This window comes from Bactrocera neohumeralis, chromosome 6, assembly GCF_024586455.1.
Source record: "Bactrocera neohumeralis isolate Rockhampton chromosome 6, APGP_CSIRO_Bneo_wtdbg2-racon-allhic-juicebox.fasta_v2, whole genome shotgun sequence".
NCBI lineage: Eukaryota > Metazoa > Arthropoda > Insecta > Diptera > Tephritidae > Bactrocera > Bactrocera neohumeralis.
Genome location: NC_065923.1, coordinates 60,948,614 through 60,968,813, shown reverse-complemented (window position 1 = coordinate 60,968,813; position 20,200 = coordinate 60,948,614). Strand labels below are relative to the sequence as shown.

Genomic DNA, 20,200 nt, shown 5'->3' with positions numbered 1-20,200 from the left:
AAAAAACAACTCCTAAAATCACACATTTTGTATTTTAACTGGATTTTCTAGAGTACACCTGAGGTTTGATTGTTAGTCGTGCTTTCATTGGCCACATTTCGCTCAAATGTTAGTGGAAGATGGTTACAGATGATTTTATTTTCTCATTATTTCGAGAATCTTTAAGATATTTACTACTCTCTCTTCGAAAAACAACCTAAATAAAATAGCTAAGTTAAAGTGTATAATACACTTGTGTTTCCTCCAAGCACCTTTATTGCATAGAAATTAAGCTCTATACAAGTTGTTGCATCGTCAACTTCAAAGTAATAAATATTTATTCGCTAATATAAGTATGTAGGCATAAGTACATTTGTAGTGTATAATATAATGTTCTAAAAATATCGAAAAAGGAATATCACATAACTATGCCTGCGCATAATTATTTCTTAACAATTACTGTGGCAGCGTTACTGCCAGCCACGGGTGCAGCAACACCAACTGTTGGCTTCAAGTGAGCGCTCTCAACTGGTTTGTTTACATTATTCTCCACTACTGCTTGTGCAACGCTCGCTTTAATAGGTTTTGCAGTTGTGCTGATTTCCTTCACGGGTTTAACGATCGCGGCGTTTTCCTGCATACGATCCGCCTGAACTGGTTTCGCGATGGGCGCTTGCACTTCACTTTTCACTATCGTACTGGCGGTGGCGGCCTCGTCCAAAGCTTCCGCCTCGGCGGCAGCAATTTGATGGCCTATTTTGTCCAATGCCTGCAATGCTACGTCTAATACAGCATCGTCCTCCTCAGAAGATGAGTTATCTTCCTCTTTTTTCTTCTGCACTGTGGTGGTTTTGGTGTCTTTGAAAAATGGTGATGTTTTGAATTTGCGCTCAGCATATGCCACCTCTTTGGGATGCGTCTTCTGGCACTCCTCATAGCCCACGTCCAACCACAATCCATGCGTACGACACTTGGCCACATTTAACTTGCATTTATTGTAGAACACAGCCAGTTCACTAGGCGTTTTACCGCAGATCGGTTCGTACGGCTCTACGCAATCATCGTCGCAGAGGAAACCCTCTTGCAGCACCGCAGCGCTACCACTTATGGCCGCTGTGTTGGCTTTGGTGCAAGAGGCACCTTCACAGGCAAACCAAGCAATCGGTATGCCCAGGTAGGGTGGACTTCGTGGTGCTGCCGTAGCGTTCATTGGTAGGAAGGTGCGTTTCACATAGTAGCCGTGTTCCTCGGTGGCAAGCTGTGCGCTATTGTGTCCCAAGTCGGTGGAGGTGGACCATTTGGTTTTGGTTTTGGTCTTACTTGAAGCTGCGCCACTGTACGAGGATCTGTGTTTTTTGTGTTTTTTGGCCTCTCCGCTGGCGATGGCTAGCAAGACAATGAGCACTGGAAGCATGCAAATTTAGTTAACGGTATAACTATTTAGGAAGCGCAAGAAACTTACCCGAAATAAAAGTGAATTTGTAAAACTGCATATTTTTGTCTTGGAACGCGATTTCGAATGAAGTTTCTGGCGTGTAGGAAAGCACTCGTGCAACAGCTAACTTTACGTAAGCGCAGGCGCTATACAACTGCGCTTGCTAGCAAGCCGCGGGCTGCTTAAGTAACTTAAAGATACGTGAGCTTGTAAGAGAGAGGTGAAATACAAAATAAAAAAAGGTGTTTAACTGGGAATTCTTTTAGTGTCTTCTTCTTATTGACTGGTTTGTTCAAGCTTGGGTGTTTTTGTTTTCTGGTATCTTCGGTATCGCTCTTCGGTGTTCTTATCGCACAGTTCCAGCTGTGGTTGCGGCTGCTACTGTTTGTTTCTCCGCTTTCTCGTTGCGTATGTGTAAGCCGCCGCAGTTCGTTTGGGTGAAATTTGAATGCGCGTCTGCCGTGTTTGTGGTGTGCGTTCGCTCGTCAGCTTCCTAGAAGTTTCAGCTTCTTAATGTTTTGAACAAACAAATATCGAGTGGAGATGCGATTTATTGCGTTGAGTATGGTGGCAGCCGGTTTTTTGGTAATTGGGTCATTTGATTTTTATTTTGATTCGCTTGAATTATTCCCCTTACGGTATTTGGTTTGCAGTCACCAGAAAAAAAGTTGTATACTTCAAGAAGTTTTTGAGAGAAATTGAAATGCTGTTGTTATCAAATTTTTTTATTTGTTAAAAAGAAATTGTATAAACGATGGATACTTGTACTTGAGCCCAGTTGAAGTGCGTTACTTTCACCGATTCGCGTCACGTTTCAGCAAAATTAAACTTTGCGAAAATTGATTCTTAAATTACAAGTGGCATGAAGAATTGAGTTCTTTAGATTATTCTCAAAGTTAAGCGTTTATTTCTCGTTTTACAGTTAAGCAGATCTGCTCTCCGAATATTATATTAACTTAAAAATTTTTTTTCCCACTTATTTATTGCCTTCTCAATGATGAACGGTTCACATTAGAAGAACGAATTTAAATTAGATTAGAGGCGTAAGATTTTCATAAATAGTACGCCTTGAGAAAACTTTTCCAAATTAAATTTTATAAAAAATAAGTGCGGTGTGACATAAAGACGAGTCGACAAACTTTGCACGCAATGTATACGTTAAACCTTGGGCGTCTTGTTGGAAAATAGCGATCATCCGTGTCGATTCCATCAAATTCCGAGAAATTTGTTCAACATCGTTTTACAGCGCTCGCTGTACGATGGTACTGGTATTTCCTGCCACTTTTCGAAATAAATAAGGATTTGACTCACCCCAATAGTGACAATCTTTTTTGTTGACGAAGCTTATAAGTCAGAAATGCTCCTCATTTGAGAAGATGATTTTTCACTTACAGTATCCACCGGAGAACATGAATTTGCGTAATAATCTTGGAATTGTTCCAAGCGTTCCACCAAAGTGAAAAGTGACATAATGAAATGACAAACCTTACTGAACACACTGACAAAATTTTAGACAAATCCGTAAACAAACATAGCCGCCACCTCATCCTTATTGGTAGAGGATGTATATACAAGTACGACGCTTTTCGCTTCCATTTATACTTGGTCAAGCTTCTTTTTACATTTGTCGTGCATTTTTGGTTGGAAGTTAACTGAGAAACTGTGAATTCTACTAGTTTTATTTAATTTTAAGACACGCTTTGTTTTATCAGAAATATTTTTTTTACTAAGCATCGGTGTAATGGGGTATAGTCATACTTCTGGGTAAGCAGTTACATTCGTAGTGCTATACCCAAATTCCTACTCATGCGTCCTTGCCGCGCATTCTGGAAACGTGAGTAACCCTTGTGTAAGATGTGGTAGCCAACCCGTGTGGAGCTTGGGGTCACGGCTAAAAGAGAGGAAGCTTCAGCGGAGTCACTCCGACATATTCGATTAAAGGATTCGCTGAAGTGTAATTGCAGCGTCTACTCACCAGAAGTGCGGCTGCGAGAGGGCGTCTGTCTTGAAACAAGTGGATCGTTATATAAATAAATGTGTAAAAGACTTTGTACTGCTTGACTAGCGAGGTTGTGCGCTGGATTTCGGACCCGTCAGTTTGAAACCACTCCCAATTAAAAAGAAACAACAGCTCGGAATGAAAGACCCACTTTTGATGACGACCATAGCAAACGTGAAATAGAAAAGCTTGTAAATGAAAATGGCGTGCAAGACTAGAATGGCAGATAAATCATTGCCCTTCCGCTCTGCTTCAATTGAAATCTGCTACACGTAAATTAAAAAAAGCGTTTAAACGCGAAGAAGAATTCGACACTGAAATATATAATTATAAAGAAGCTGTGTTGAAATTAAAGCAAACGAAATTCCGTTTGGAAAGCCCAAAAGTCCATGAAACCACCAATTGACTCCAACATGCCTATACGAGACTTGGGTAGAAATTGTGCTCGAAGTGACGAGGAAAAGGCTAATTATTTTGCAAATGATATAGAAAATGTATTTTAACCTTATTTCCAAAAGAACAACTTCAAGCTTTTTAGCTTACCCAACACAGCTAACGAGTCACTCGAGTCTTTTAAGACTTCACCTTCTGAAGTTATTAGAATCATAAAAAAACTTAACCAAAAAAAGTCACTAGGACATGATAATATTACTCCAAATATGCTAATTGAGTTACCAAATTTTGCTGTAGAGGTGCTCTCTTTGCTTTTCAATGCAATTCTGAGTTTCGGATACTATCTAAATTCATGGAAAAAGTCGCAGATTAACTTGATCTTCATACAGACCAATCAGTTTTCTACTCTGTCTTTCTAAAATATTTGAAAAGGTGTTACTATCAAAGATGTCTCCTTTCCTCCAAAATAATATGATACCAACTCACCAATTCAGGTTTCGTGCAAAACATGACACAATAGGGCAAGTAAATAAAATTACTACCTTTAGAATTGCATAAAACATTGGAGTCTTATTTAAATAATAGACAATTTATGGTAAAAGTGGGAGAACATATCTGATGAACGACAGGTAAGGGCTGGTGTACCACAGATTAGTGTTTTAGGCCTAACTCTGTACATCATATGTATGTATAAAGAGCAGATCTTCCAAGAGCTAATAATGTATTGACATCAACTTTTGCGGATGAGCCGTAATGGCACATAATAGCATCAAGAATATTAGCCGAGCATTTAAGTTCTGTCGAAGAATGGATAGCCAATTGGCGTATAAATGTGAATGAACAAAAGTGTAAGCATGTTACATTTCCCCAAAGACCAAAAATATGCCCAGCAGTAAAAATGAACAATATTTTAGTATCCCAAGCGAATGAAGTAACTTATCTTGTAATCTTGTAATCTAATATTGATATTATACAAAGGTTCCAATCAAAAATGTTTAGAACAATCACGTGTTCACCGTGGTACATGCGAATTGAAAATATCCATAAAGATCTTGGTATTCCTAGGGCAAAGAAAGAAATAGAGGACAGCAGAATGAAATATATTTCCAATCTCCGAGGTCACCCAAACCCCTTGGCTAATGCTTTGGTACGTTCCTGAGACATGCCTTAAAAGAAGCCTTAAGAAGAGATATGCCTGCGTAGTAAAGAGCAACAAATCACCAAAACAACTCAATTACTTACTTGAGCTTGTCTAGTTTTTAAACACATTTAAGATTCTATAACTTATTGTTAGGATTTTAAAACAATAATCAGATCCAATAAATATTGCAAAGAAACAAAAAAATATTTAAGAGCATGCACCTGGAATGTCCGGTCCCTAAATTGCGAAGGTGCCGATGCTCAGCTGTTGATGTCCTCGTACAAGTGAAGGCTGGCATCACCGCCGTCCAAGAAATGCGATTGACGGGACAAGGACGGTGACGAGTAGGCCTTTGTGACATTTACCACAGTGGTCATATAAAGAAGCGCAAATTCGGTGTGTGATTCGTGGTGAGAGAAAGACTACGTCGTCGAGTACTGGCAATCACTCTGGTGGATGGGCGTTTAACGACAATCCGCATCAGAGAAAAAATTTTCAACATAACGTTGATTTGCGGCCACACACCGAGGAAAGAGAAGGACGATATGACTAGAGATGCGTTTTATGAGCGTCTGGAGCGCGCTTATAACAACTGCCCCCTCCACGATGTAAAATTTGTGCTTGGTAATTTTAACGGCAAGGGCAAAGAAAGTATCTTTGGTAAAACCGTCGGAAAATTCAGCCTCCGTGGCGAAATTTCACCAAATGGGTTGAGGATGACCGACTTCGCAGGATCCCGAAATATAATTCTCTGTAGTTCCAGATTCCAGCACAAGAATATACATTAAGCTACTTGGGTGTCTTGGGATCGAAAAGTTGGAAACCAGATGATCATGTTGTGATAGATGGTTGACATGTATCCAGTGTCCTGTGCGTGTACTTCGAGGACCTCTTGTTGTAGCGAAGATACGCGCTCGCCTCTGTACAGCAAAGCAAGTCCGTCAACAAACGCAGGGTAGGTACGACGTCGAGAAGCTACTATCACGACCGACAGCGAAAAAGTTTTCTACTCGACTTGCACTCCTGCTCTCTGAGAGTACTTGGACAAAGCGGACAGCCTACCTCACAATGTTGCGATCGACGATAACACGAGCGAGGTCGGATAGATACCAAGAGTTGAAGAGGAAAGCGAGACTCATATACAAACAAAAAATAAAGAAGCCGAAATGCGTGAGTATGAAGAGATTGAAAAGCTGGCCAAGAGACCAAATACCGGGAATTACTCTTGTAGGACCCCAAGTAGTGATCTAGTGGCTGATGTTCAGAGCATACTGATTTTATGAAGGCAATACTGCTCTAGCCTGCTGAGCGGCAGTGAAAGTGTAACATCTGGACATGGCGATCGCGATTCCCTTAGATGGCGATGGAATAGATGTTCCATTGCCCGACTATGATGAGGTTCGAATAGCATTTACTTGTCTGAAGAAAAACAAAGCGGCAGGGGCCGATGGATTACCGACCGAGCTATTTATATACGGCGGCAAAGAACTGTTAACTGTGCATGCAGCAACTTGTTTGCAAGGTATGGTCGGATAAAAGATTGGAACCTAAGTGCGTTCGGCACAATCCACAAAAAGGGTACCAAAAAATCTGCGCCAATTACCTTGGGATAAGCCTCATTAATACCGCATATAAATTCTTATCGAACGTAGTGTGTGAAAGACGGAGGCCTACCATCAACAAACTGATTGGACCTTATCAGTGTGGGCTTAGTCCGAAAAAACCTACTATCGACCAGATGTTCACAATGCGCTAAATTAAATCTTGGAAAAGACCCGTGAAAGGAAAGCCGCCTTCGACAGCACGAAAAGGAACTACCTCTATGCCGCTTTGTCTGTACTTAGTATCCCTGCAAAGCTAATATAACTTCGTAAGCTGGCGTTAAGTAACACCAAAAGCTCCGTCAGTATCGGGAAGAACCCATTCGAAAATAATACGAGCTATAGCGCTGAAGAGAAGGTGCCATCTTCAATAAGAGCGCTACAGAAGTTTTTTCAAATAAAACAAAAACGGTTTGGGATATTAATAAAATTCTTTATTTAAAATGAGCGGAAAAAAACATGGCGTCGTTTGCTGTCCCTATCAGTCTACTTTTGTAGCGTCCCTATAGAAAAACCCCTTGAGAGTATACATCTGCTGGCGTACGCCGATTCTTTCTTCAGACTGGATAAGGAAGCTAAGAGGAAGGGTCTGATTGTGAACAAGGACAAGGCGAAATATCTCCTGTCATCAAACAAACATTCATCGCATTAGCGACTTGGCTCACACGTCACTGTTGACTGTCATAACTTTGAAGTCGTAGATAATTTCGTTAATCTTGAAACCAGCATCAACACCAAACACAATATCAGTATTGAAATTCAATGCAGGACCACTCTTGTCAACAGGCGCTACTTTGGACTGAGTAAGCAATTGAAAAGTAAAGTCCTCTCTCGACAAACAAAGATCAAACTCTACGTCATTCCCGTCCAGCTAAATGATCCGGAGGCATTGACGATGACATCATCTGATATGTCGGCCTTAAGAGTGTTCGAGAGAAATGTTTTGCGGAAGATTTATGGTCCTTTGCGCATTTGCAGCGGCGAGTTCCGCAGTGGATGGAACGAGATATGAGGCGACATTGACATAGTTCAGCAAATCAGGGGACAGTGGCTGCCTTGGCTAGGTCGTGTTGTCCGAATGGAAGAGAACCCTCCAGGTTTATAGGTTTTCGATTCAGTACCAGCCAATAAAAAAAGAAGAAGCATGTCTTCGGTCACAAAGTTTGGGAAGGACTTGAATTGTTCTTGTCTTTCTGTTCAAATTGACTATTTATTTAATAGTTGTGAGAATTTTTGCAAGTGGTATCTGTTTCGATGAAATTATTGTATTTCGCATTTCATTTTGAATAACATCCTTCCAATGTTTAGACAGTTTAATAAAATTCTTAAATTTATGGATACAATTCGGTTGCTAGTAGTAATAGAAATAATGGAGTTTTTTAGTTCTGTGGTTTTAAATCCAATACACGGTTTTCTGTATGGCTCTTTAAGGTAGTTAGTTTAAAGGTAGAATATTCTTTTTAAGCAGCTTCAATAAAGCCCAATAGTGGAGTGCATAAAAATCCTATGACATACATACATACATACTTTGCCCAAAAATAAGGTTACATTTGAATTTAAACTGCGCGCGTCGAAGGATTTGGAGAATTATTTTTTTTTGGTTTGTAGTACTGTCAGTCGAACCTGATTCCCCAATCGATGTCGATGGAGCAGACGTTCCATTACCCGACCATGAAGAAGTTCGAATAGCAATTGCCCGCCTGAAGAACAACAAAGCGGCAGGGGCCGACGGATTGCCGGCCGAGCTATTCAAACACGGCGGCGAAGAACTGATAATGCATGCATCAGCTTCTTTGTAAAATATGGTCGGACGAAAGCATGCCCAACGATTGGAATTTAAGTGTGCTATGCCCAATCCATAAAAAGGAGACCCCACAATGCGCCAACTACCGTGGTATAAGCATCTTCAACATTCCATGTTTTATCGAGCGTATTGTGTGAAAGATTAAAGCCCACCGTCAACAAACTGATTGGACCTTATCAGTGTGGCTTTAGACCTGGCAAATCAACAACTTGACAAGATATTCACCATGCGCCAAATCTTGGAAAAGACCCGTAAAAGGAGAATCGACACACACCACCTCTTCGTCGATTTCAAAGCTGCTTTCGACAGCACGAAAAGGAGCTGCCTTTATGCCGCGATGTCTGAATTTGGTATCCCCGCAAAACTAATACGGCTGTGTAAACTGACGTTGAGTAACACCAAAAGCTCCGTCAGGATCGGGAAGGACCTCTCTGAGCCGTTCGATACCAAACGAGGTTTCAGACAAGGCGATTCCCTATCGTGCGACTTTTTCAACCTGCTTTTGGAGAAAATAGTTCGAGCCGCAGAACTAAATAGAGAAGGTACCATCTTCTATAAGAGTGTACAGCTGCTGGCGTATGCCGATGATATTGATATCATCGGCCTCAACACCCGCGCTTCTGCTTTCTCCAGGCTGGACAAGGAAGCACAGAAAATGGGTCTGGCAGTGAACGAGGGCAAGACGAAATATCTCCTGTCATCAAACAAACAGTCGTCGCTCTCGCGACTTGGCACTCACGTCACTGTTGACAGTCATAACTTTGAGGTCGTAGATAATTTCGTCTATCTTGGAACCAGCGTAAACACCACCAACAATGTCAGCCTAGAAATCCAACGCAGGATAACTCTTGCCAACAGGTGCTACTTCGGACTGAGTAGGCAATTGAGAAGCAAAGTCCTCTCTCGACAAACAAAAACCAAACTCTATAAGTCACTCATAATTCCCGTCCTGATGTATGGTGCAGAGTCTTGGACGATGTCAACAACGGATGAGTCGACGTTGCGAGTTTTCGAGAGAAAAGTTCTGCGAAAGATTTATGGTCCTTTGCGCGTTAGCCACGGCGAATACCGCATTCGATGGAACGATGAGCTGTACGAGATATACGACGACATCGACATAGCGAATTAAAAGACAGCGGCTACGCTGGCTAGGTCATGTTGTCCGGATGGACGAAAACACTCCAGCTCTGAAAATATTCGACGCAGTACCCGCCGGGGGAAGCAGAGGAAGAGGAAGACCTCCACTCCGTTGGAAGGACCAAGTGGAGAAGGACCTGGCTTCGCTTGGAATATCCAATTGGCGCCACGTAGCGAAAAGAAGAAACGACTGGCGCGCTGTTGTTAACTCGGCTATAATCGCGGTCTACGCCAATTAAGAAGAAGAAGTACTGTCAGTCAGATTTATGTCAAATTTCATGTCAAAATATTTATTAGTGTTTGAGATACGTGTCGTTTTGTGAGCTGCTAAAAGTGAGTTTTTCGTTTTTTGCGATGTCGAAATTTGTTGAGCAAAGAATTTGCATTAAATTTTGTTTACGGAATCAATTTTCTGCTGCGAATACGTTGAGGATGGTGCAGAAAGCTTTTGGTGATGAGGCTATCTCTAAAAAAATGTTTACAAGAGGTATAGTGAGTTCCAAGCCGGCTGTGAACGTGTCTAAGACGAAGAGCGTCCAGGGCGACCATCAACCTCAACCGACGAAGCTCACGTTCAACAAATCAAAGATTTGGTGTTGAAAAACTGTCGATTAACAATTAGAGACCTTGCTGATGAAGTTGGCATATCGAAAGGCTCAGCCAATACCATTTTGAAGGATGTTTTGGGCCTCAAGCGATGCTTTCCGACTACCAGGGTGTCATGAAACGCATTATAACTGGCGATGAGACTTGGATCTATGCTTACGACCCCGAAACAACCGATCAATCGAGCGAATATCGTGCCAAAAGAGAGCCGAGACCAAAAAATCGCGCCAAAGTCGCTCAAAAATCAAGGTCATGTTGACTGTTTTCTTCGATTATCGTGGTGTTGTGCATTATGAATTCCTTCCAACCGGTCAAACAGTCAACAAGGAATATTATTTGAACGTTATGTGTCGTTTGCGTAACGCTATCCGCCTAAAAAGGCCGGAATTGTGGAAAGACAATTCTTGGTTTTTACACCACGATAATGCACCATCCCATACTGCCCTCGTAATTCGTGATCATTTCGCCAAAAACTCAACCCTTATCGTTCCGCAACCACCGTATTCACTTGATCTGGCGCCGTGCGACTTCTGGCTGTTCACCAAGTTCAAAAGACCGCTCCGGGGATACCGTTTTTATACGATAGAGGAGATTCAAGCCGCAGCGAAGACGCAACTGAAGGCCATCCCGGAAAGTGACTACAACCAGTGTTTCGAAGATTGGAAAATCCGTTGGCATAAGTGCATTGCATCGGGAGGGGATTACTTTGAGGGGATGACATTGATTTGGAAGAATAAATAAAGAATTTTCAAAATAAATACAATGTCACCTTATTTTTTTCACATATCACACTGGGCAGTAGGTGGAAGGAATACTCGTAGGTTTTAGATCGATTCTCTGCACAATTAAAAGTGGTAAAATTCAAACAAATGTTTCGATAAGAAGAAGATAGGATGAATATATATGGTGTCTGTTATTTTATTGTTAGTGTTTAAAATTAAGCACATGGAGAGTATCGAACAACTTATTTAGCATAAAACAAATTGTCAGAACTACTTAAATCGACTTACGTAAGTCTGAAATATATTCAGCCAGTGAAAACTTATCTACCAGGTTTTTTCAAAAATTATAGCGAATTTTATATTTCTTAAGAAATTTTGGTCAAGGTCATAGTTGAAATACATATACTACATACAAGAAGACAGTGGCTGATGATATTTATGGTACATCCAAGTATTTATTATTGTAAATTATATTTGCTTTCGGAGAATTATAACCAATTATAACCGTTTCGGAGAACAAAAATAGTCTATCGGCAATCAAATGTTTAAAGATACCATTTTCAAAGGTTGAAATTTTTAAAATTCATAACTTTTTATACTATTGATTCGAAATAAAAAACTAAGTGTCCAATATTTTGCCTCAAAGAGCAAAGTACAAAAACAAAATGTTTCGCTGGAGAAAAAAATGTGAATGTAAATTTTGGATGGATTGACCTATATATAACTATGCATATGTATTATTATATATATAATATTTATCAATTTAACAAGAGAAGCAATCCTGTTCCACATTCTGGCAATCTGGAAGACTACTTTTTTAAGTTTTTACTTGTTAAGTATTTTAATTTCTCGTTCATACTTTATGAATATAACCGTTTTAGTACGGTTTGCTGCTCTCCATTGGTTTTGGATAGATTACTTATATTATATTTACATATACACTACCATAAGAATGCTACCAATAATGCATTTGCATACTTAGTAAAAGTCGATTAGATTACAATAATTAAGGTTTGTTTCATCTCACAGTCCTTCAAACACCTGCAATGAGCTCATTCGTTCCCACTTCGTTTTTCCAAAATTTTGTATAGTTTTTTAGCATTGCTATGACTTTTATGTGCCACTATGTTTAAACTTATGTATGTGGTTCATTAGAAGTAAATATATATATACTTATGGGTTTCGAAATCACAAAAAGTCTAAAAATTGTCTAACAAACAAACATTGGACATACAAAGAATTGCTTCATTATTTCAGTGAGAGTGTAAAGTCATGAACAGATTGTACTTGTACTAAATGGTCAACATATGGTTCTAATGGATCGACTGCTAGATCGATTAAAATGAAAATGTTGTTTCCATTGGCAACAAAAAAGTGGGGAGCGATAAGATGGGGCGTGTAAATTAGACATAGATGGCAAATGCATATGGAATAAGAATTATTAAAACAAAAAGAACAGCATTCATGAATATATCTCGTTGTTGTGACAACTGAGTAGATTAGGGGATTACAATATAAACTTATATATTCCTCATATGTGTTTGTATGAATCTAAGTCTAGGGAGTAGTTCGTTGGCCATGGCTGCCTGAGACAATTCAATTACTCTATTATTTAGTTGCGTGGCGGTCTTCGGTGACCAAGGAGCTTTGGCTTAACAAGAAGAACAAAAACTTAGAATGCAAAGGCTTTGAATGAATTAGTGTTATTATTAAATGCTGTTGTGAAAATATATCAAACGATGAAGTTATTCTACAACATAGTGGCGGTTATGCTCGTTCTTGGGCCTCTACCGAATCTTGCTGCAGTTTCAAAGCGTCAAAGTGGTGTGTATGGGTGTTGAAATAAAATTATTGTGAAAAATAATATAAAAAAGAATATTAAAATAATATGAAATCAAATACTACAAATGTAATAAAATAAAATAAAAGCCAAATCAAGTAAATATTAATAAATTAAATGTATGTAAGATAAAACCCATTAAAAAATCTCAAATTAACAAAAAACGATAAAAATTTAAATAAAAAACGATTCTATGAAAAGTAGGAAAATAACTACGACATGTGTTATTAAAATTATTTAACCGTTAATTCGAAACAAATATCTCGCCACCTGCACCAAGAAATATTTGTATTCCACCAAGCCACTAGCGTCTGCCTAAATTATTAGTGCACGCAACTGCTGATAACCTCCGCTGTTGACACTATTTCCTCAGTCAGAGGAAGAGCGCATAGCGCGAGCTTACAGTAATAAACTATATACATATGTACATAAGTCAAAATAGACAATTATTACATGCTAGTACTCACTATAAAAAGCGCTTGAATTGGGACTCTTTGTTGTAAAAGAAATTGATTGTTGAAGGCCAATTTAAATTAAAATTTTTCGGCATCGATGGATTAATGACTTACGAAATTCAAACCGATAGTTCGGTAAATTGGTGACAACAGCAAATAACTTGAATTAGAATATTTTAGTGTGTAAAACTTTTCCAGTAAACAAAAAAAAAATAAACAAATAAGGAAGGGCAAAGTTCGAGTGCAACCGAACATTTTATACTCTTGCAACTTACAAGAATCAAAGGCAGGGAAATACTTTATGGTGTAAAACGTCAACCTGAGGATCGAAATCCAAGAAATTTTATATATACAAATACTTTAGATAAGGCGTTATATCCGCTTGTAAGTTCCATAAATTAATATGAAGTGTGAGTAGTAATCAATATACCAATTTGAGTTTTTGATGATACGTTATTTTGCATTTTAGGTGACGATATACTTTACATAAGGGGTTATATCCGCTTGTAAGTTCAAAACAATTTTTGTTAATTTTTTTTTAGAGAGGCTTTTTATTGAATTATACATAAAATATATGAACAATTAGCGAATTTAGCGTATTCTAAGAATTCATATTTAATTAACAAAAATATTGGGTTCCGTCGTTCATGTAGAAGGTCTCCTGAAAGTCCTCCACAAAAAGGTGTTTGGCGGTGAGGAAGATATCTCTGATCCAAATTATCTGAAACAAAAACTCCAAAAGCATTACTTTTAGGATAGATAAATACAGGCAATGAATCTAAGAAATGGTCAAAGTTTTGATTTCAGACAAAATGGGGCTTCCCAGCAAAAAAATCTTGTTTTGCACGAAAATTTACACTTTAAAATGACTTAAAAATCGGAATTTTTATCAGAAACTTTATTCCTTCTATCATTACCTGACAAAAGTATCTAAGAAGATCCTGTGAAAATTTCAAGTTAATCGATCAAGCCGTTTCGGAGAAATTTTCCTCACCGACTTTGAAAACATTGTTTCGAGAAAAATGCATTTAAAGTTTTGCTGCTACTCCGGGTTACGGTTCCGCCAACTTTCAAACGGTCGAAGACATCATTACAAATACGTTTATAACTCCGAAACTATTTACCAGATTACTATGAAATTTATAGACAATATTCTCGAATATATAGACATTAAAAATATGCAATACAAAAATTCCGATTTTTTCAAAATTACAAATGGACATAACCCCATAACTCCTATACTGACAGACACATAAGGTTTGGTATAAAAACGAAAACGATTATATGTAGAATATGGAAGTTGGAGTAGTATCGACCAGATTTCATCTATTTTTCCCAATACTACATACTATTAACATGTCACTTACTAAAAAACTAATCATATAGAGTAAAGTCAGCCGGATGTTCGAAAGTCATGTTATAAGTTATATGGGGGTATGGCAAGTTTTCGATTTATCTATTTTAGGCACGAAGGTACACTGTTATAAGTAACACATGCTGTCTTATTTTCATTGAAATAACTCACATATTGGCCGATATATGCGGTTTCAAGTCACCCGATTTTCTTTATATTAGGTAAACTGTGATCAAAATGAAAGGTGAATTTTTATTTTTACATTGCGTGTTTTTTCGAATCGCTGGTTGTACTGTTAGTAACATCTGTGCTAAATTTTAAAATATTCATTAGTATTTGAGATTTTTACGATGCCTCAATTTATTGAACAAAGAAGTGCGATACTACACCATCTCTTACTGCATTGGTTAATCGTGATCATTTCGTCACATTTTTAACGAATATCATATCGCAACCACCGCATTCGCCAGATTTACCTTCGTGTAACTTCTGGCTATTCAGCAAATTCATACGACCACTCCAGGGACACCGTTTTGACTCAATTGAGGATATAAAAGCTTAATCGAAGAAGGCGCTCATGGCCATCACGACTGAGGATTTTTCCAAGTGCTATGATGACTGGAAAATTCGTTGGCATAAGTGTATAGCAGCGGGAGGGGATTACTTTGGAGGAGATGAAATGGACAAAATTCACCTTTCAATTTGATCACAGGTATGGGGGCTAAGGGAAGTATTAGTCCGATTCAACGCATTTTTGATATACAGGAATACCATTGGGAGAGAAATACTATCTCTGAATTTCAATTATAAATCTCACACATTCACCAATATTTTCGATCAAAAGTCAACTATATGTACTGGGTTCAAATATTTGGTACCTAGGGGCTTTAACAGTTTTCATTGGATTTAAGCAATTTTTGATCATAAGGTGGCATTCACTAAAGACATTATTCGTGCAAAGCTTTATCTCGTTTTAGCCACGTATTAAATTTTGTCGAAATCGGTTGGTTGGGTCTTGATATATGAGATTTCACCAAAAAGTGGGCGGTGCCACGACCATCCGCCGATTTTCACAAGAGCTCTTATATGTAAACGTCTCTTATACCATTTCGGTGGTAAAATTTAATATCTCTGGCGTATTTAGATATTGATTTATTTATAGAAGTTCTTATAAGATTTGTTCTCAGCAAATTTGATTATTATACCTTAAGTAGCTTAGGCGATATGTATGCACATTAAGCTTGTTAGAGGGCAAGGCCACGCCTACCTTTTCAAAAAATTTTGCTGACAAGTGCCCTTTGCTACTACCATCCCTAACACCAAATTACAGCTTTATTAATTTAGTGATTAGTTATGACACCTTATATGTTTTCGGTTAATGGCGATTTGTGGGCGTGGCAGTGGTCCAATCACGCCCATCTACGAACTTTTTTTGTACTAAGGAACATCCACACCATGTTTCAACTCAATCTCAATTTTTACTCAAATTACAGCTTGCACGGACGGATGGACGGACGGACAGACAGACAGACAGTCAACTGGGTTTCAACTTTTCTCGTCACCCTGATCATTTATATATACATATATAACCGTATATCTATCTCGATTAGTTTTAGGTGATACGTACAACTGTTAGGTGAACAAAACTATATTACTCTGTAGCAACTGGTTGCAAGATTCTTATACTCTCGGCCAAGAAAGATCAAATTTCAAAACTAAACATTAGGCACTCTTGTGCTTTCAAATAATACAAGACATACAAAGCTATCTCAGGCTTTGTATAAATTGGCACTCTTTTCATTTTGATCCACCCTTAAATATCGTTAAAGAAAGAGAGAGGAGAGATTAACTGCATTGGTCGAAGTTCGATTGGCAAAATTTAAATCGTTGGGTCTGAATGTCATGTCAACATTATTTCGATTGTCCAGGAGCTAAACATTGCACAACAGATAGTAAATTAATCTGAATACAAAATCAAGTCCGAAGTATGGGTGTTATAAGATTTAAGGCAAAAACCTCATGGACCAAATTTCAATCGATAGTGACTCGTTAGAAACTCCGGAAGATTAAGTTGTTACTTCTTACGCAGTATGGACATGGCACCGAGTTATTACTACCCGTTCATGTCTATGAACTATGACTTTAATGGTGAAAAATCGAATTTCGCCCCAAGAGAGACGTGTATTTCATAAATAATGGATTTATATTTACTAGATTTTATATAGCAAATGCATACTGTAGAATTTGTTTTGGCCTTAACTTATAGGATTTCATATTTATTGCGTTTTAAGCTATTTTCATAACAATATTTATAGACATACATATATTTTTTCTCTGTTCTTTATACCACAGGCAACAACGACTTGGACATTTATGATCAGGTTGATGATGCCGACTTTGTGCCGGTAAGCCCTTGTAGCATACAAAGAGCTGGTGATCCGGATCTCACCAATTATGATATCATTTCTTCGTATCGCCTCGACGAAGCATATCATCAATACCAGGGAGTTCAACAAATAGTCGGTTCAACTGGTTATCAGACAGCTTATCACTTCGAAGAGTACTCCAACATGACGATCGAATCATCGCAGGCATTTCCGAAGGGTGTACCCGACGCCTTTTCATTTGAATGCACATTTCGTGTACCTGAATATGATCCACCAAATGAGTGGTACCTCTTCGAAATCTCAAATTATAGATATGAATCACAGATGAGCGTCATTATGAATCCGCTTTATAATGCGCTCGAATTCTCATTACCCAAATATGATGGTTCTTTGCAGACGGTCACGTTTGAGGAGTTGGAAGTAAATAGTTGCAAGAAAATTCTGATAATTCTTATTTGCTAATTATATGCCCACACTTAACACAGATATTTGATCATTCATGGCATAAAGTTATGCTTGGAGTTACACAGGACGCTGTGCGCCTTTGGGTTGATTGCAAGCCCGTACCGGACCGCAGTGGCAATTTGAATACTCCACTTGATGTACGCAGCCCAATTGATTCGACCGAAGGTGCTTTTACTGTGGCACGTGACTGTAAAACGAAAAGCACAGTACCAGTAAGTAATCACCCAGCGATAATGTCTAGGTGACTTTTAAAATATTTCAATTTACAGATTGACTTGCAATGGATGATCTTTAGTTGTGATGTTGATAAACCTAATCGTGCCACATGTGAAGACCTACCACAATATGCAAAGGCACCTAAGGGAGCTTCGGCAAAGGAGTCATTTACCACACCCCGTGCAACTGTGGTGCCGTCGCCAACACCACAGCGCCCAGATTTAACTTTTCTAACTACTACCACTTACCGCCCGACGTTTTTGTCTTCCACTCCAGTTGCGTTGCAAGGACAGGAGTTGCATGCATGCCCTGAAGTGTGTCCAAGAGGGCCACCGGGACCGCCAGGACCACAAGGACCGCCGGTGAGCTAATAATATTCCATTGCATGCAATTGCCCATTATTTATTTGTTAAAGGGACGAGTGGGTTTACCGGACCAGTCATATCCGTACGCCAATCAGCTAAATGGTCGCCTAAGTAAAGGTGAAAAAGGTGAACCAGGTGATGTTGGTTTGCCTGGTTTACCCGGAGGAGACGGAGTACGTGGTTGGGATGGTTTACCAGGTGCGAAGGGCGAACCCGGCTTAATTGGGCCACCAGGACCACCAGGTCTTCCTGGAATTGTAACAGCGGATATACGTAATACAGAAGATATACGTAATGTGACTGTGGGTTCGCCCGGGCCGAAAGGTGATATTGGTTTACCGGGTTTAAATGGCCAAAAGGGAGAACGTGGTTTGCCCGGATTAGATGGTGGTATGGGGGAACGTGGGGTGCCAGGACTACCGGGTACAAAAGGAGAACCAGGTTTGCCAGGTATAGCAGGACCACCTGGACCTCCCGGTGAGTCTGGTACAATAAATAATGAAGTTCGGAATATAGAAGAACGCGAAATACGTGAGATATGCTTGGCTGTTGTAAGAGGTAACGAAAAAATATACATATGTTTGTTAATAATATATAAATATTAATCAATTTGCGATTAGACTACATAAGTGAAATTTCTCAAACCTTAACTGGCCCACCTGGTCCACCTGGACGACGTGGCAATGGTCGTCCTGGACCACCAGGACATCCAGGCGCACAAGGTATGCTACACTTCACCCATTAACAAAACTAATTGCTACTTTCGATTTTTATCTAGGTGAGCCTGGAGTACAAGGACCATCCGGTGAGCGTGGCTTTCCTGGCCTACCAGGTTTGCAGGGACCACAAGGTGAGACTGGTCCCCGTGGTCCGGAGGGACAAAAAGGTGATCGCGGTGAAGATGGGGTTGGTCATCCCGGACCAATGGGGTTACCTGGTCCACAAGGTCCTGAAGGTCGTTGTGTGGATGGTCTACCCGGTAGACCTGGTGAACCTGGTGTTGTTGGTGCACCTGGCGAACCTGGAGCACATGGTTCCCCTGGCCAGCCTGGAGTTTGTCCCGATTGTAATGCCTATCAAGCAGCTTATACATATCCTCTACTACTGGCACAGCAACAACAAAATAATAAAGGTCCTCCGAACTACTACAATAAGGGGCCATCCAATTACTACAATAAAGGTTAAAATTAATTGTTGTTCATTGAATGTTTAACATGTTTCTTTTAAATAAAAAATTTTAAAAAAGAACAACAAACAAAATATTTGTAAGAAACAAACAAAATATTTGTATTCTATACAATACCATATCTACTTTTTGATAGGATTTCGAATTTTGTGTATTAGATTTCTGTGTAAAGACCATAAATTAATTCTTTGTAGATTGTGCGCTATGATGAGTTTCGGTTTATGGTAATCTCTTATAGCTCAAACCTGAACAGTGAGGCTGGAGCCCTTGTATGCAATATTTAGTTTTCAGAGGTCGCCAAGGGAAAAAATAACTGACAACGCTTATAAAGTCTTCGAACGTTGGAAGGATATCATTACTTTCCCGATCTTTCCGATATTTTGCTCAGAGAAGGGAACTATCGCATATTAAAAGAAACAGTAGGTTTTCCGAGTTTTCAGACCCTGGAAAGAATTTCATAGCCGAAGACAATCTGATATTATTCTGTTAATATATAATATCCGTAAAAAATTTAGTTTATAAAAACTCAAGTCAGTCCTTTTCTTGTTTTCGAAATCGACTCCATAAATACGTATACATCGTACCCGTTTTCTTTACGAAGATCGAAGAAATCTATTCGAATAAACTGCTTCATTGTATTATATTAAAATTTCTTTCTAATATATTTTAAAGACTCGATTGGGATAATGTAAGAATTCGATGGCGATGGTTCTTCATTACTCATCAATTCGGGTGCGTTCTGGTTACAATATTGTCGACTGTCGTAGTTCGTGATTTGTCTTCAGTAGAACATATAAAGGCTTTAAGGGGGTAATAATTAATATTTTTACTATCCATTTTATTATTAGTTATTTGTTAATTTTACAAGAGTACAGAAAAAAACTAAAAAAAGTAAAAAATTTCAAAAATTATGAGCTGACGAAGTGGGGGGTTTCTAAAAATTTCCACGTGACCATACCCATGATTTCAACCCTCCTAGTTATCTGAAACCAAAAAAAAAAGATTATTAATCTAGAATAATGTCGCAATGGCCGGAACTACGGAAAAGTGGGAAAATTTTTTTTTCACAAAATGGCGACTGCCTGAAAAAAAGATTTTTGGATCACTTTTTCTGA

General features: G+C 39.0%; 2 protein-coding genes across 2 annotated transcripts; one reads left to right on the top strand and one right to left on the bottom strand.

Moving 5' to 3' along the window:
• Positions 1-304: 304 nt before the first annotated feature.
• On the bottom strand, positions 305-2,097 carry LOC126763206 (uncharacterized). Its single transcript, XM_050480510.1, has 2 exons — positions 1,442-2,097; positions 305-1,383 (listed from the first exon to the last, which is right to left on the bottom strand). Exons 1-2 carry the CDS (start codon positions 1,470-1,472, stop codon positions 422-424), a joined length of 993 nt encoding a protein of 330 aa, XP_050336467.1. The 5' UTR covers positions 1,473-2,097; the 3' UTR covers positions 305-421.
• A 10,306-nt stretch (positions 2,098-12,403) lies between these two features.
• On the top strand, positions 12,404-19,163 carry LOC126763160 (collagen alpha-1(IX) chain-like). The gene is made up of 7 exons (XM_050480417.1): positions 12,404-12,641; positions 16,819-17,273; positions 17,339-17,530; positions 17,588-17,896; positions 17,950-18,457; positions 18,520-18,621; positions 18,678-19,163. Exons 1-7 carry the CDS (start codon positions 12,557-12,559, stop codon positions 19,082-19,084), a joined length of 2,058 nt encoding a protein of 685 aa, XP_050336374.1. The 5' UTR covers positions 12,404-12,556; the 3' UTR covers positions 19,085-19,163.
• The last annotated feature ends 1,037 nt before the right edge of the window (positions 19,164-20,200 follow it).

Excerpts from the sequence above, each read along its gene's own strand:
- LOC126763206 (XM_050480510.1), bottom strand. The coding sequence starts at position 1,472 with ATGCAGTTTTACAAATTCACTTTTATTTCGG. Across the intron at positions 1,384-1,441 it reads CAAATTCACTTTTATTTCGG|TGCTCATTGTCTTGCTAGCC; the intron begins GTAAGTTTCTTG and ends GCATGCTTCCAG.
- LOC126763160 (XM_050480417.1), top strand. The coding sequence starts at position 12,557 with ATGAAGTTATTCTACAACATAGTGGCGGTTATGCTCGTTCTTGGGCCT. Across the intron at positions 17,531-17,587 it reads AAACGAAAAGCACAGTACCA|ATTGACTTGCAATGGATGAT; the intron begins GTAAGTAATCAC and ends TTCAATTTACAG. Across the intron at positions 17,897-17,949 it reads CAGGACCACAAGGACCGCCG|GGACGAGTGGGTTTACCGGA; the intron begins GTGAGCTAATAA and ends TATTTGTTAAAG.